General features: G+C 45.0%; 1 protein-coding gene across 4 annotated transcripts in view; it reads right to left on the bottom strand.

The window, feature by feature from the left end:
- Positions 1–17,343, bottom strand: part of ZMAT4 (zinc finger matrin-type 4) — a 321,138-nt gene that overhangs the window by 251,277 nt on the left and 52,518 nt on the right. For 3 of the 4 annotated variants that reach the window (XM_001490204.5, XM_070253545.1, XM_070253544.1), the window contains exon 2: positions 3,686–3,791. In XM_001490204.5, coding sequence (XP_001490254.2) covers positions 3,686–3,787 — 102 coding nt within the window. In that variant the 5' untranslated portion in view covers positions 3,788–3,791. Of the gene's footprint in view, positions 1–3,685; positions 3,792–4,647; positions 4,821–17,343 lie in introns of those variants that run through there. The other variant, XM_023630755.2, reaches the window with a different exon arrangement.

Genomic DNA, 17,343 nt, shown 5'->3' with positions numbered 1-17,343 from the left:
TCCAGCAAATTCCTCAAGTCGCCTCGCGGGGAAACTGTCTAACCTCTATACCACTCAGGCTCTTGCATTTGAAAGCTTCTCTTTTCCTCTTCTTCTGCTTGTTCTGTTGATTCAGACTATTCATCCAGTGAGCAGAGACAACATCTAATTATATTTTCCACCAAAACATTAACATGTTGTTAATGCTTAGCAAGTAAGCAAAATAATGACATGCTTATGGTTCCCCTTTGTTCACCTCAAGACTTCATAGGCAAAAAGAGATTTTTAAAGTCTAGCATGGAAGGCTTTGGTCCATTAGACACACATTAGCTTTTCTTTGTAGAGGTCCTCCTATACAAAGGGTCAGCCTTTTAACGGGGCATAGAGCCGTTAGGCATTAACCCATCTCTTGTGTTTTTCTCTCCTACTTCAGAGGATTAGCACACTAGTCTCATGGCAAAAATCACAGCAAAAGCTATTCTTTTCTCAAGAAGACACCTTGACCACCACTAACAGACTGTCATTCAGAAATGCTCCATTATATTGTTATGCTCCCAAACGCTTCAGAGCCTCACAAGACTCCAAATTCCCCTGTCCTTTCACCCTCAGCCCCATGCCTACACCTCCTCCAGGCCAGCCTTCTCAGTACTCCTTGGAGACACCAAGGCCTTTCAATCCAGCAACTCCTGAACAACCCATCCGTGGAGGCCTAGATAATTCACGACGTTCCCAACAAATCTTTCTTGACCATAACAGCTCTTGGTGATGACTCACTCTTTTGAAATTGGAATGTGCAAAGATCTAAAAAGTTAACAGCATGGCATAGCTTATATCAGAAAGCCAAATGGGCAGAAGAACTAACACTGTTTACATCAAACTAGATCAGCAGCTCCTTAAAAGCAGGCAGCAGAATTGTACAGATGTTCTTGGTATCACACAAATATTTATACCACACTGAACTATTCATGGCTCTTTCTCGCAACAAAGTTTATGAGCTTCTTGGGGAAGACACTATTTCTCATATAGCTTCAGAATCACCTGCAATAACTAACACAAATTGTGCTGGACATGCAGAAAGTCCACAGTGGATTCTCACTTATTTGTCCCATAGGGAAGCTGAGAATATTATCTGGCTGACTCGAAGAGTAAAATCATACTAAACCTACAAATCAGTGATAGGGCATTCAGAATGAGTGTGACAACCTTTGCTATGAACTGAGTGGGATTTTGAACTCGTAAAGACTTACTCTATATGCAATTTCACCAGAGAGGGTAGATTAATAGAATCAGAATATCAGTTCTCACATGGCCTTCCAGTTCATCTGATGAAAGCCAGCCTCTTCATCTCTCTTACAGATGAAGAAGTTCTGGGGAAGTACCAAACCTGGGAGACAAGAGATCATCGCATAAGGTGTCTTCAGTCCTGACCATGCCTTTTCACACGCCCAGCAGCTTTGCAGCAAGAACACACTTGCTCTCTCACATTGAAGGAAGTGCCCCTGGAGGCAGGGAGTGACCCATCACTCAGAGTTCCCATCCAGGGATAAGAGGCACGTGTTTAATGTTGTTCCAATGATGTGTGACACTGTTAATTGCAGCTCTACTGTAATTGTTTTCTTTTCCATGTCATCCATGCTACATGCGACAAATACTAACACATCCTCTAAACAATTAAATTGTGCCAGGCAAGGGTACAGGGTGATGACAGGAAAACTTGAGTTCAAATAACTAAATCCTTAACTGAGCAACTAAGATTTTTTCCTTTAAAATTTTTTTTGTTGTTTTCTATTTTCTGACATTACTTTTCTAGCTCAGGTAACAAACAGCAGTACTGGCAGTGTCACCAGCCTCTTTTTTGTAAACAACGCTAACAGAACATCTCTGATGCGCAGGCTCTGTTCCAGGAATTATCAAAACTCAAGTGAATAAAATTCTTTTTCTGTTCCCAAGGATCTAGTAAAGGAATTAAAAATGAACACAAAAAGTCTAATAAAGGACTAATAGGAGGCTATGGAATTTCAGAGCAGGGGCAAATTCCCTGGTTTTCCTTAACTGAGGAAATCATATTAATAAAACCATATGTGTTTATAAAGCAATATCCACAGAAATTAGAAAGTTCTTATTAAAGTTCTTTATTTCAAAAGACTGATATCTTCCATTTTAGATAATTCTTTTGAGGTCACACTTACTTCTAACACTTGATTGCCTATTAACAAAAGAATATGCTAACTTTTTTCACAGACGCTGATTTTTAAGTTTTCTCTGAAAAGCAAGTTTTATTTGCCTTCATCAAAATAAGTCAGATGGAGAAAGACACCATTTGATTTCACTCATACATGGAAGATAAACAAACAAACAGACAAACACATAGATACAGAGAACAGATTAGTGGTTACCAGAGGGGAAGGGGGGCGGGGGTGGGTGAAAGAGATAAAGGGGGGCATTTGTATGGTGATGGATGGAAACTAGACTTTTGGTGGTGAGCACAATGTATTCTACACAGAAGTCAAAATACAATGATGTACATGTGAAATTTATATAATGTTACAGGCCAATACTATCTCAATATTAATAAGTAAAACTATATAATGGAGATAGCTGCACAACCCTGTAAATTTAATCAAAATCATTTAATTGTGCATGTAAAATGCGAATTTTATGGTATACAAATTATACCTCAATAAAAATTTTAAATAAAAAAATATTGCTGCAATGGAGTTAATATTGAAAAATAATATAATTTTGTATGTTTGGCACACTTTATAGCTTCCAAAGCATTTTCACAAATACCATTTCCATAGGTCTCATTTGGTCACCACAAAACCCAGAGGAGTTTGGTGAGTGACAGTAACAACTGGCATTTGTCAGACTCATCAGACAAAAAGAAAATTGCTGGCTAAGCCCTCCAATCTAAAATTAGTTACAAGTTATTACACTTGAAAACTCATGTTCCCACTGGTATATGTTCTCTTGAAAAGCCAAGACGCCCTGGGCAGCATGCAGCACCTGGGGGCCCGGCTTCCCCTTTTTGCCATGTGTGGCACCTTGTTCCCTCCTCAGACACTGGTCAACCTCTTTTCTCTCATCCTCATGTGTTCCCAATAGAGGATCAAAGAGCAGTCACTTGTTTTTCCATCCTAAAAAGCCAAAGCCACTGAATAATGTCCTTCAAGAGTATTTGGGCTTTAAAACTTTGTTATGACCCCACAGGGGAAGTCCTTTTGCTGATAAACACATTTAGGGCAGCGGCCATCAGGTGAATGGAATTTGGTGCTGAATCACTGAGGCTGCCACGTTTCCCCCACAGTGATTAATAAAGGACCTCTGGGCTTATCTTCAGGGTCATAGAAGGCAAGAGAAGCTGGCATTAATGCATCCTGCCCTGTGTCCCTGAAAGGAACTTCAGGGATGAGCAATGACAGATTTAACAAGTAGAGAAAGCCCACTGAGTCTCCAGGGGCTGAGTTACAAAAGAAAAAACAGAATCTGGGATGCAGCCAGGGTCTGAGAGTGATGTCCCAGCCCTCACTCCCAACCCCACACATACACGTGGTCCTGGCCTGAGCCCAGACCAGAAAGGCTCCAGCCTTGTTGTTCTTAAAGAATCTGCCCCAAGTCCAGGGGCGGGTATCCTCAAGTCCTACAACCCTGACCACGCTACTCTTTCTTCCATTTGAAAACACTGAGTGGGGAAAGCTGTCCTTACCTCGTAATGAGCCACGCGCTGAGACTCGGATATCAGTTGTGCACTGCACACCTTGCAGTAACTGTCTGTAAACAAATCCTGATCGATATCGGAGGACTTCATCAGGCTAAAGGAGAATCAACAAAAAAGAAAAGAAAAATGAGCCCACTGCTTTGGTGTTTATGCCGGATATTAAGCATGTGAAAAGCCAGGTGCGCAGGAACAGATCTGAGGATGGTAACAGTGGGCAAGATCTCCCTAAACCTTTGGTGTCACCATGGCAAGTAACCATAGTAAGTGTATAGTTTATAATTTTCTCACAAATGCCCAATAAAATTGCTGGTACCCTAAAAATAGAAATCCAGCTTTAGTTTTCTCTGTTTGACAAATCAGACATATCAAATGCGTTGTCAAGGGTTTATGTAGAGGATATTTTCACGTAGGATTTTATTAACAAAACACTGCAAGCATCCAATATATCCAACAATAGGAAATAGGTTAAATGAACTTTGATACAGCCACATACTAGACTACTGACTCCTAAATTCAAATCAAATTCTTCTTTAAAAGAACATTTAGTGAAATAAGAAAAATTTACCATTACCAACAAAGGAAGTTTACAAATCAATTTATAGAAATACAATTTTGTATATATATAAAAATATATATATATTTGTATTTAAAACAAATATAAATTTGTTTTAAAGTGTGTATAGGTGCATAGAAACACATTTTAGGAAGTTTTAACAAAATTTTAATAGCAGTTATCTTTGGGAGATTATAAGTAATTGCTTACGTAATTTTCTTTATTTATAAATTTTCTACAATGAACATTATTACATTTCTAAGAATACAAATTAGCTTTGTCAAGAGTCTTATAAGCAATATAAAATCTAGTTTTGAGTTCAATAGACATACTTAGAAAATTAAAAAGTAAAATTACAAAATTGAACTAAACTATAACTTTCCTTGCAAACTTATACCTTGTCAAGTGAGGAACCCTCACTTTTCCTGCCGACTCTTCTACGTGTAGGATTGCTGAAATTCACAAAGACCACTTCCACCACCCCACACCACAACTGAGCCCACAGAGGGAAACAAACACATCCTCAAATTCCAAACTCTGGATCAAAATACAGCCAAGAGTCTCAAGCTTGTGAAAGTGATCTGTCACAAAGGTGTCTTATAGCAACGGGAGTGTAATGTCACCACCCTAGAAACACACACCAGCTCAATGGAATGCTTCCTCCAAGCCACGAACTCCACTCCGTTTTGCCTCCTGCCTGCCAGGCAAACAGTAAGAACTGTGCTGGCTAGCATGCATAGGAGAGGCAGGAGACTCTCAGACAACAGAAACACAGTGGGCACCTTGGAGTTCATCTTACTCCAAAGCCCTCGTTTTACGCATGAGATGGTCTGAAGTCACACTGTTGATTATTGGCATGGTCATAAATAGCGCTGAGCTTGCATGATTCCAATATCCACACTCCAGGCCCATCCCCAGTCTAACGCTACCTGCCAACTGTGATGTGGGCTGAGGCAGTAAACCTCTAGGTCTCAGTGTCCTCCCTATAAAAATTGAGATAATAATATTTGCCATTCTTCCTTAGAGAACTATGGTGAAGATCAAAATGAGAAATATAGGAGAAGATACTATATAAACTGTAAAACTCTATTCCTTTGAAAGGGTTCATTATTACATTTTTAATGATATCCTAACGTTGGGTAAGATGTTGGCCAGGTCTTGACCAATGCAACAAAATGAAGGATTGTGGCCCATTTTAAGTGATTTTGGAAACCATCTGAATAGCTGGGCCACAAAGTAAAGTATCTGCCTGGAATAAAAGGCCGCCTGCCTCACCAGCTACATGCTCACTGTCTATCCTTGGCCTTGGTTGTAATGGTCCATTAGGGCATTTGTATTTAGCAATTCAAAAGGATTCAGTTTCTGCTCCTAAGAGACAACCTCTGGTTTTTCAATATCCTGAGTACCAAGAGCAATGTCAGATAATAAGGACCATGGACTCTCATAACTGAAGTGGACCTTTACTTCTGGAAGGATCCTTCCTGGCAGACAACCCAGCCACCTGGAGCCCAGCACCTGCAGTGCCTGGGTGCTTACTGCCTCCCATGGCAGCCTGCTCCAGAGAGTCTGACACCTCCAGGGGTTAGGTACATTTTTAGGCTGAGTCAAAATCTGTCCCACTGTGGATTTCATTCATTGATTCTGTCTTTGGGTACAACAGAGAACAAGTCTACTCTCCCTTCTCATGAGATATCCTCCCTCAACTGTTATGATAGCTCTCCTCTGTCTATTCCCAACCCCTGTCCTGCCTTATCATCTTGGACTGTGTCCATCTCTTTATGGGCCATCTTCAAAAGGAGTGACAGAACAGAATGAAACACTCCAGATACAGTCTAACCAGGGCAGAGGATCACAAATCCAAATGACCATCCAGAACATAATTGTCATTTGTAATGATCTGTAGTCACATCCTGGAAAGCAAATGGAGAAGAGGTGTTTTGATGATGGGAAAATGCAGTACAACATTTCGAAATGTCAAATGGGAGAAGAAAACTTACTAAGTTGTATTTTCGAAGCTAAGCTCCTGTAAGTAGTTGTGTTTAAATATTATCATGTTCCCTGCTATTTCTAATAAAGAAGTGCACAAAAATAGATTCATGGGTGACCTGGTTAATAGGAATCTCCGAACTCACTGCACACTCCTTCCTCATTATACAACTGACTGCAGAAATCAAACACTGTGAAAGGATATTCAAGGTACACGGCAGGCCGAGCAGGGCCCGTAGGAGTCTGAGTCTCGGTAAAGCAGCTGTGCAGCAGAAATAGCTTTAAAGGCAGAATATAAAATGTGTATACTAAAAAAAAATTCAAAGGAAGAAGAGAATAGCATGGCTTTTCTCACTGTTTCATATAAGAATATTGATTTGAACAAGCCCATATGCAGTAAAAAGGCAATAAAGACCCCTCCAAAATCTGCAAGGGCAGAATAGAATACCTGAATAAGTTAAATTCCAGTGGGAGACAATTAGTGGACAAGTGTCAGCCTGGTTTGTGCATGAGGCCTTTTCTCCAAGAAAAGAAAACTCTCTCTGTGTAGGTCACTTTTGACAACCAGAGAGCCTGATCTATGATTCAAAGAGCGGAATTCCCAAGAGAGAAGGCTGCCATTTGCTCCTCTCGTCTGGCTTGTTTAGCATAGGATTCCCAGCTTCATTGGCCTTCGGAATTTCAGATGAGCTGGCAAGAAAAAGCAAGGGAAATATGACTAACTTTCATTAGCCTTGTCCATGGTCCTGAATCAGCAGCTAGAGCAGAGACAGGGCAGGGTTGTTGATCACTTACTGGTCAGTCCTACCTCCCATTAAAGCCAACGTGCGGTGACCCCCCACTTTGGAAACTTGCTGACTGTGCTACAATTTGAGGCTTTGGGACATTGTGAGGAGGGAAACAAGAGTAAGGGGAGGAAAGAGTTTGATTCTCTAGATCTGAAATTGATGTGAATGAAAGCTTCCTCATTGCTCCCCATCCTGACACATTCCAAATGGAACACTGAAGAACTGAATAACCCATCACTCTTCAGTATTCACAGAGGACAGTGCTGCCTGTATTTTAGTCAAGAAGCCCAGAGTGGAAGTGGAGGCAGTATCTGAACAGGAATCTTATCAGATTCTCACTTGCTGTCCCAGGTCTCTACACACTAACAGGTCTGTTGACATGTGTAGCATGATGGTGTAAGACTCTGAGGTGTAGCTAGGAAAAACAATAAAGAAAACACAGAGGGAAGCGCCTTTGTTTATTCAATAATGGTTATTGATCATCTACTATGTGTGAGGCACAAGGATAACAGAAGGTACAACTCCTGTCTTCCAAATCTTTACGAGTCTTGAGTGAGAAGAGACATATGCACACAAACACCCAAGGCACGGGCAGCAAGGGTAATCTGGCTGGTAAAAAGCGCTACAGAATTTGAGAAGACAAGAGGGATTATAAGGAACTCTTCAAGAAGGTTCTATGGAGTTGATAATTTAAGCATGGATAGGATTAAAGTGGAGGGAAATGGGTTCCAACTCAAAAACTAATTCTTTTCCCTGGCGCAGAGAAAACCTTACTACCAGTAGACATGAGAAGATATATGCAAGGGGCATTGGTGGGGCCAACTTGAGATTATGCAACATAAGTAGAGAAGGCAGCAGAATACAAGGGAGAGAAGGGTACACAGAGCTCAAGACCAAGATGGAAAGAGAGAATGAGGGAGAACAGCCAGTTCTCAAAACGTTTCCCAAGGTGCAAGGAATGGCCTTTTTCAGGATCTTCAGATACAAATATGAAGCCTTCTTTTCTGCTTCTTTGTGCATCTCAAGAGCAGATTTCAGAGGCACAGGCTGAAAAGCCAGAGAAACATGAGGCTTCATAGCAAAGAGTAATATTCTTCATTCCATTCCATTTCTGATAATGCTAAAATAGCTCTGACTCAAAGATCCCAAATCCCATGCAAGGCTCTTCAGAGGAAACAGACATTAGTTCAAATCCAGGTTGCTCACTTGCCAACTAGGTTTTTGAACAAGTTACATAGCCTCCCTCAGTCCTTGTTCTCTCATTTATGAACCAGGGGAACATCCTCACAGGGTTATTGTGAAGATTAGAGCCAATAAAGATAAAAAGCATCTAAGACTGTGGCACATGGTAGACACTCAAACGCAGATATGACCACTATTATGATGAATATTATTAATTTTGTATTATCATTATTCTTATTTTCAAGAGGGATGCTATAAATATTTAAGAAGAGAAATAAATAGAACCACATTAAAGACTAAGGGAGAGGATAACACAGTCGCTGTGTTGAACTCACAGCCTTTATTTCCATCATAGGCTTTCTCTTTTGTGTTAACAATATCATCCACAAAAATGGCTCATTTCCACTGAATTCCACCACCAACTGATACTCGGGCCTCATGCCTGTGAAGACCCCACGCTTCATGAACATGTGTCTATTTTTTGCTGTCAGCAGGTGCTGATACTGGCAATGGAGCAGATTGATGTGAGCTCCATCCCACCTTCTCTCTTGCCTACCAGTGCTCGTCCCACCATGACCTGCTTCATGGGGAACGCAAAGGGAAGCCTGGATGTATGCCAGCTCTCTAGACCCGCAGCCACTCACTGTGTGGCCCTGAGGTGGCCACAGCAGTCATGTTCTCCAGGGTGACATCTCCTCTGCCCAGTCCCTTGGGGAGAGAAGCCCTTGGTGCCCCACTAGTGGGTGTCCTGTCACAGTTTGGGGCATTTTCACTATAAGCTCACCTATAAGATCTAAAAACCTACTTTCTACCCACTCTCTCCCCTCACTAGCCCTTTAAAAACAGGATTTAAGACCCATGGCAATTTCAACCAAAGAGCCTCTCTCGCTTTTAGGGGCACATTTCTGAATTTCTAAGCTGCCGCTCCATATGACTTTGTGAACTCGCCAGTTTCAGGAATTGTGTCTCCTCTAAAGATGCTCCCAACAGTGCCTGACCCTCATGAAAGCTCCAGACTCAGAAGGAACAAAGATTTTGTCTTATTATTATAAATATATTAAATGCTGCTCCTGAGCCCAGCTTAGCGTAAGGGCTTACCGGCTGATTTAATTTCCTCACAGAGACACGTAGAGTCATCAGCCTCATTTTCTAGATGAGAAAACTAAGGCTTAGGAGTTGAGTAAGTCCCCGAAGGTCACACAGCCTGTAAGTGGCAGTCAGCTGTCTAAGCCTTGGCTGACTCTGTGCCCATCAGCTTAGTCCTCACCCTGGGCCGCCTCCTGGAACTCAGCACCGTGAGCCCTTCAGTCTGTTCCCTACTGCCTCACTCTAGGGAGTGCCATAAAAATACTTAAAATGAAAGTGAAGGGCAGACATCTTGCCCAGAATTTCAGGCTGTGGCCTAAGAGCCCCAACTGTCCGGGTGGAGCCTGGGAAGCTATAACTGACCTCAGGGCCCAGACTGTCTTCCCTGCATTCATCTGAACCAACCCGGGTGCACTATCCTCTTCCCACACATTCTGGTTCTGCTTCGGCTGCACATCCAGATTTTCTATGCCTCTGTCACCTGACTTACCCTCAGATTCAGCACCTAATTTCACCCTCACACTGAGCTGATACCCTGAAAAACCACAGCACCCTTCTGTCCAGTCTGACTCTTCTCCATCCAGTCCAGGACCCCCCACTATGCACCACATGCTCATTCTCACTCACACCAAAGGGCGTGGCTCCCAAGGACACCACTCTTGGCAGCTCTGGCCCTCTGCTTCCCAGTGCCCAGTGTGGAGAGACTGGACTTCTGTCTCCTTCAATTTTGACCATCTGAATGGTAGACTAAAAACGCCACTGGTTAGGGCTGGCCACGTGGTGTAGTGGTTAAGTTTAGCGTGCTCCACTTTTGTGGCCCAGGTTCACGGGTCTGGATCCCAGGTGTGGACCTACACCACTCATCAGCCATGCTGTGGCAGCAACCCATATGTAAAGTGGAGGAAGATTGGCACAGAAGTTAGCTCAGAGCTAATCTTCCTTAAGCAAAAAACAAGGGAGAGTGGCAACAGATGTTATTTCAGAGCTAATCTTCCTCAGGAAAAAAAAAATGCCACCAGTTATAATGAAGCATCCCCTGGTTATGAATGTGAAACAGATACGAGGCATGCCACTGCTCTTTAAATTCAGCCACATTTTAAAATTATTAATATCCAAAAGGCTGCTGACGTTGTTCTTGCTTTGTTTTAACAAAATCAGAGAGGATCAAACTCCGCTCAGCAGGGGGAAATGTATGAGAATTAGGGCTGGCCCATTTTCAGCCCAAAACAAATAAGCCTTGGTCTGCTCCTTTGTGATCCTTTTGAGCTTTTAATCCACTTCCGAAGGGCCCTGAACCAGAACCCACCTTTAGCGCTTTCATGGCTGTGGCCTGATCTTTGCTCGGTTCCCTCTGGGGCCCTGCCACTGTCCTGCTGGGGTACATACAAACACCTTCCCCTCTAGCTTCGCTAGCAACGAAAGGAGAAAATTTTGAGAGGCAAACTTGTGGCTTCAGCAGACATCTCCGCAGTGACCACGCCGCCCCCTCAGGCCCAGGCGTTGAAGAGAATGGCTGGAAGCAGGGTCTGTCCTGTGCCCTTCACGTCTCCCTCCACGTGAAGGTGAGTGATGCAGGGCTGGTTGCCGTGGCAGCAGACCAAGAAGCCTTAGGAAAATACAACCCTATAAAGTACTCCAGAAATGAAAGTGTTTTTGTCTTTCATGAAATCATGCGAGAGAAAGGGGGCAGGGAGCAGCACAGAGCAGCACTGATGAAGGAGATGCCCGAACCCAGCTCTTGGGGCTGGCAGCCTCCAGCACACACTTCCCTTTAATTCACCACACCCCATAGGCGGCCAGACAGGCGAACCTGACCCTCCCATGAAGTGGCTGAGATCAGGGTGAAGATCAAACACACGACCAGCATGAAGAACCTTTTGGATTCCCTGTTTCTCGGGATGGAGTCCTTTCTTGTGGTCTGACGCTGCCTTCCCCATTCCTGATGTTGCTCAGATAAAGGAATTTGGCAGTCCAGAGCCCTCACCATACATCATCCCCATCCAGGTGTAAGCCCTGCTTTCCAGCCTGAGCTGTTTTAAAAAAGAGAAAGAGTGAAAACTCCCCATACCACTCCCTTCTCTTGCTTGGCATCGCCAGAAGCTGCATCGCTGACTCACACCGCTTGAATAATTGCCTTTTAATGGCACCATTTTCTTCACTTGTAAAACCAGCCTCTGTGATTCCTGACTCAGAGGCATCTGCCACTGCTGGGCACACACGCCTCACCCTCGGCCCTGGGCTGTGGAATCATATCTGTCAGTCTCATTCACATATGGCACAGGCTAGCCTGATGCCATCTGGAAAAGAGAGCAGAAACATTCCCCAATGGGGGCCAGCCTCTGTGGGCATGCACGTGTGCCTCTGTCACCTCCCAGGAGGCACGCGCACCTGGTTCCTTGCCATTTCTCCCCTCTCTGACCCCTTGTCCTTTGTCTGAATGCACAAGCCTAAACTGTCAACTCCAGGGGGCATGAATGGAGCCCAAGGCTTCAGACTACTCTAGCCCCTCAGAGTTTGTATAGAATTCACCAAACGGCCTCTGCCCAAATCCAGGACATTATACAGCCCCACTAGGATGCCCCTTTTACTCGTTAAAAAGAATTTTCTTGAGCATTTACTGTGTGCGGGGTGCTGCTCTGGGTGCTAAGTTTGCAACAGTGAACAAGAGCTACAAGGTTCTGATCCTGCAGAGAAAGTTCACATGCTGGGATCCAGCACACACCACTCTACATAAACACGGACAGGATCCCTGTCTCCTACACACAAAAACAATATTCACATCAGCTGGTAGACAGTGGCTTTGGCTCTCCCACATGTCATTCTAGAGTCTTTACTTGTCCCATGGCCCAATGGTCCTCGCTAGGATTTCAGTGTTGGATCTCTGCCTCCTCCCAGCAGTAGAGACTGATGTGCGAAGAGGCAGACGGGGCCAGCAGGTCTTCCAAAAGACAAAGCTGTTCCATCTGGGTTCCCAAAAGGCCCTTTCGGAGAGGCCACTTTTGGGAGGCCCCTAGGGGCCTGGCAGTAATGATCAGCAGCCTCACCTGCACCTGCTGAGGGGTCTGGGCAGCGTGAGGCAGTGCTCTTGTCAGGGAAAAGGCTGTTTGCTTTTGCAGGATATGAATGGGTAAACTCCAGCACCTCCACCAGTCACAGTGGGTCTGAAGCATTTTCCTTCTCTTTCTGGCACTTTTAGAGAGGGGACAGGGGTGGGTGATGGAGGGTTTGGATTTCCATTGGTTTATCACTTCAAGTCAGAGCCAAAACAGAGCCCCCATCACAGGAGGAAAGCCAGACGCAGAGAGAAACAAAAAAGATCACTAGCCCAAGAGAAGCAAGAGAGGGAGGAGAAAATACGAGGGAGTAGAAGATGCTTCTTATGTTTTCTGTTGCTCCTTCCATCAAACTAAAGGGCTGTGCACCCAGGTGGAAAAGCCACTCACATTTTAAAGAGTCGGCCCCTGCCCGCCCCCACCACTCAAAGGAGGACAGCCAGTGTGGACCCCTCGCTTTCCAGTGCATTAGCTACCTGGGTGGAGTGGGTGCACGCTCAAGACCGGTGGATTTTCCTAACAAGCTGAAAGACAAGAATTTTCTTTTTACAGTGGATACAAGCCTTCGAAAATGCAGTTTATAAATGAGTATTCCATTACTGTAACTTGTTTACATGATATATCTTCACAAGACTGCCCCTACTGAAGCAGACAGATTGAGGGCAAATTTAAATGCAGCCAGCACATGCAGGACTCGGAGGCACCACTCTGCACCTGTATCCAACTGCAGAGGAGGGCACCGACGAGACAGCCCAAGCTGCTGCAGGGAAAACCATTACTTTCATTTTAATCCATACTCTGAAGCTGCTGCATGGGCTGTCAGTCAGCCAGCAGACGTTTTCAGCTCCATTTTCCACTACAGCATACTAACTTGTCTTGGCTTCTCTGAGGAACCCTGTTTGATCTCAGTTTGTCTGTTACTTTTCCTAAAATCAGTAAAATCGATGAATCCATGTACTAGTATCTGGAGAGGCCAAGATAGGAAAACATAGGAATCAAAATGTTGTGAATTCAGGGGCTACCCATCCATAAACACAAAAGTGTGCGTGCGAGTTTGCCCCTTCATGAAATTCTTCAGTCAGAACTTCTTTTCCCAGCTGAGAGTTGCTTTGAGATCTCGTGCCACCTCTTGCTTTGGGATGCAGTGAGAAGTAGTGAAAACAACGATAGTAGTAGAATTCAGCTACTAGGTGAAGCTAAGCATATAAAAGCATGCATGTTACTCTCATTAACAAAAATGAAGGGATTAGCAAAAATTAAAACCTCTTACTATATCAAGTGTCGGTGAAGGTGTGGGACACAGAGCGTCTTTTATACATTTTTGACAGGAGGCTAAGTTGAAAGTGAAGCGTTATCTCATCAAGCTAAACAACCCAGCGACTGCACTCCCAGTTTACAAGCAAGGAAAACTCTCGCTCATGTACAACACGAGGCATGTAAAGGATGATAATAGCATCTTTCCAACAGCAAAACCTGCAATCAGCCCAAATGTGCATCTACAAGAGAGTGGATGAATAAATTGAAGTGTAGTCACAACATGAATGAAGCACACAACACGCCAGAATACGGATGAATCATAGCGATCTAATACCTACACGATAAAAATTAAGTCAAAGAGCACATACGTGAGATCTTTTGTGTAAAGTCAAAATCAACTGAAATAAATACACACACATCTTGAGGATATACGTAGATACGATATAACTTGAGAAATGTTTGGCAAAAAAATGAGGACAGGATTGGGGGTGACGATTACTTCAGAAGGGCAGGATGAGAGAAAACCACATGACAAGAGGCAAGTTGTTGTCAGATCTGAACTTTGCTTTGAAAAGTGTTGTGGGGGCGCTCACTCTGTTATTAAAGATGGTAAATGAGAGACAGATGACAGATACATAGATAGATAGATGACTGACTGACTGATTGACAGACAGATAGATACCATGTATGCACCAGTGATGAAAGATGATTTTCTAGAAACAAATCCTCCACATTTTCTGTAACAGAGACATAGGTGTTTTTGCTTTTCATTTTCCCCAGCCACAAAATATTAAGCTGAATTTCCCATCCTCTCATGTAGTGTGCCATGTAACTGCGTTCTGGCCAATGGAATATGGGCAGAAGTACGTGCACACTTCCAGGCCTGGGCCTTCAAGGTCTGCTGCACAGTCTCTCTGCTCCCCCTTCTGCGGGCTGGATACTGATGCCCTGGTCAACCTTGGCACCTGCAGGTTCGAGGAGGCAGGGTCTCTGAAAGCCTGAGTTCCTGAGTGGCTGCATGGAGAAGAGCCCACGGCCCCATCTCCCAGTGCCCACTGAACTTTGTGTATTGAGACATAAGCTTGTAATGCACCAGGACTCCAGGGTTTATCTAGCGTTACCTTAACTAACTCAACTCGAACATCAGCAGCTTGACATGGCTGGAAAACAATTGCACAGAAGTGTACTTTTCACCTAGTTAAACCTTTTAGATGCTGTGTGATGGAGGTGGAAAATCCGAGAGACTTTCAAGGGTCTTAAAGAGAAGCGATTAGATTCCTGACACTGTTTCTTTTGCTCAGTGCTCTGGGTAGGCGCATAAACCAGCCTGGACCTCACTGAGAATGCCCATTCAGGGCAGCACCAATCTATTCCTCATTTGAACAGCATGTGGTGTTTTTACGGGTTCTAAAATCAAGCAAAATGGAATCATTCTAGGATGCGGCTGGCATTCTGGTGCACTGCCTAGGGCACCTTCTCAGGGGTTTTCACCAGGCCCTCCTGGGAAGGCTACTCGGTTTTTCCCTGATTTGAGCACATTCACCTGCTCGCCCCCGGCATGCTGGTACTGGTGTCTTGTGAAATCTGCTTTGCCATCTTGTGAGGGGGCAAACTGAGCAGATGGTCATGACCACTGGGATGCCAGGTAACGAGCATGTGGCCCACATCAGAGGATCGGGGGTCTTGTCATCTCGCCAGAAAGGACAGCTTGGCTGTCTGGCAGCAGCCCTGATGTTGGAGGAGGCACGCATCTCACCACTCCAGTTCCTAACGTAGTTACACTTTCAAATTCTCGCCCCGAATCAATTCTTCTCATCTTTTCAGCTGAGGTGAGCAGGGATTGGGCAGGTTCCAGGAAATGAAACTGTATTAATATAGACTCATCGCCTGGCTCAGCAGTTTCTGGCTTTGGGGAAAGGAGTGGGCATATCAAGTATGGACTGGGTGATGCACTTCTAATGCCTCACCTCCCATCAGGTCCGCCCCAGCCCCACCCCACCTCAAGCCCAGCAGCAAATTTTCAGCCCTCCACCCATCCTGCCCACCTGCTTAGGCCGGACTGACCTTAAATCAATGTCACCACCCCTGTCTCCCTCCTACCCACCTTCCCCACTTGCAGAGAGGGAGGTGGGGCTGAAGCTCAGTGTCATGGGAGGGCTGGCAAGGAAACAGAGGAATGTGAACACTTCAGGTGGCAGTGCAAGTGCGAAGGAAGGTCAAGGCAGCGTAAAAGTTAAGGGGCCTGGGATTCGGGCAACGGGAACTGAAGAGCTTAGAGAGAGAACGAGACCACATGCCCTGATGGAGATGGATGAGGGAATCACAATACCAGAAAGGACCTTAGGGGCCATCTAACCTGTTCCTCACATGCACAGAGCACACAGAAAAGGCACCCAGGAAGATTAGGGACTTATCCACGCTCACCCTGCAAGTAAAAGGCACAATGGAGATCCCTAACTCTTCCAATGACATTCCTGCCCTACGCCTCACTGCAGCCCAGAAGATTTACTGTCTTCCTTTCAGGAATCATTTTTGGTGGGGAAAAACCAAAGCCACCCTTTTGAACTTTGAGAAAACCAGACACTTGTGACTTTGACTAGTGGGGACCAGGAGTGCAGAGACGCCCAACAAAGACCATCCTCCCAGGTCAGGTCCCTGCGAGGCCAGTGAGAGGGGCTGAGAGGAGGAGCAGGCATCTGGATTCGGGTGTGCCTCGCCTCTTCTGCCACATTCCCAGATTTTACAGGTGAGCATTTTGTCAGGAATGATAAAACGCAGAGACCTGTGACATATGAAGACATTAGGGTCAGAGTGGGAAGTAAATTTAAGTACTTATTCTGTCTAAAACTGAGCACTAGCAATGTAATGCCTACTGCAAGCAGCAATTCCTACTTCTTACCACCCTAATAGGCTATCCTCCCAAGTCGGTAGGCTGGGACTTGCTTACTGCCTGAGTAGTCTGGACCCACATTAAAATAAGTACTTGGAACTTCCCGTGGTGGACAGGGACATGCCCGGCCCAGGTGCCCTCTCCAGGAAGAACTTCTTGCCCCAGGTGCTGTGAGTGGAGTTGGTGTTCAGGCTTCAGCGTCTATATGCCGCCTGGGGAATGGCCTCTGCTGCAAAGACCCACCTCACCCACGGTCACACCCGACCCAGGGGGCCCACCCCCAGCGACTTATGAATGAAGGGTGAAAAAGCCCAGCCATTGCAGCCCAACGGGACAACTCCAACAGGCCATCAGCCCCAGAACTCCCCGTGGGGCTGGCCGAGGCTGCGGCACCTGCCCCGAAGCCCCACTACCCAGCCCTGCTTCTGCTCCTCCCTTCCACGGGTGTCAACATCCCCCGCACCAAATGCTGCAGCATCTGTCCCCTGGCAGACCCTCACTGTGGCATTTCTTCTCATCACCTCACACGGCAGCCCCACTACGGACCTCAGCTCGTCAGAAATTCAGAGACCGGATCCAATCCCAAAGCCGCAGAACTCCACCAGGAGTCTATAAACTTATTCTCGGAGTAGCATTTGTGCAACATTAGGTAAAGAATTGTTTCTGGTAACACTGTATCCTGAGATGGGCTTAGTAGTGCCGAATCCTCTATCTGTGATCTCCAATGTGGATACAGTTACTATCGTACCATCTGACTTGAACTGATGATTCCAAGTTCCATAATGTCAGATAAGTCACATTTCAGTAACACTGCCTACCCACTGCTAAAAATATTTTTTCTTCCCACACAG

Source organism: Equus caballus, chromosome 27, assembly GCF_041296265.1.
Source record: "Equus caballus isolate H_3958 breed thoroughbred chromosome 27, TB-T2T, whole genome shotgun sequence".
NCBI classification, from domain to species: Eukaryota; Metazoa; Chordata; class Mammalia; order Perissodactyla; family Equidae; genus Equus; species Equus caballus.
Note: the sequence above shows the minus strand (reverse complement) of the source record. Positions and strands in the feature narration are given on the sequence as shown.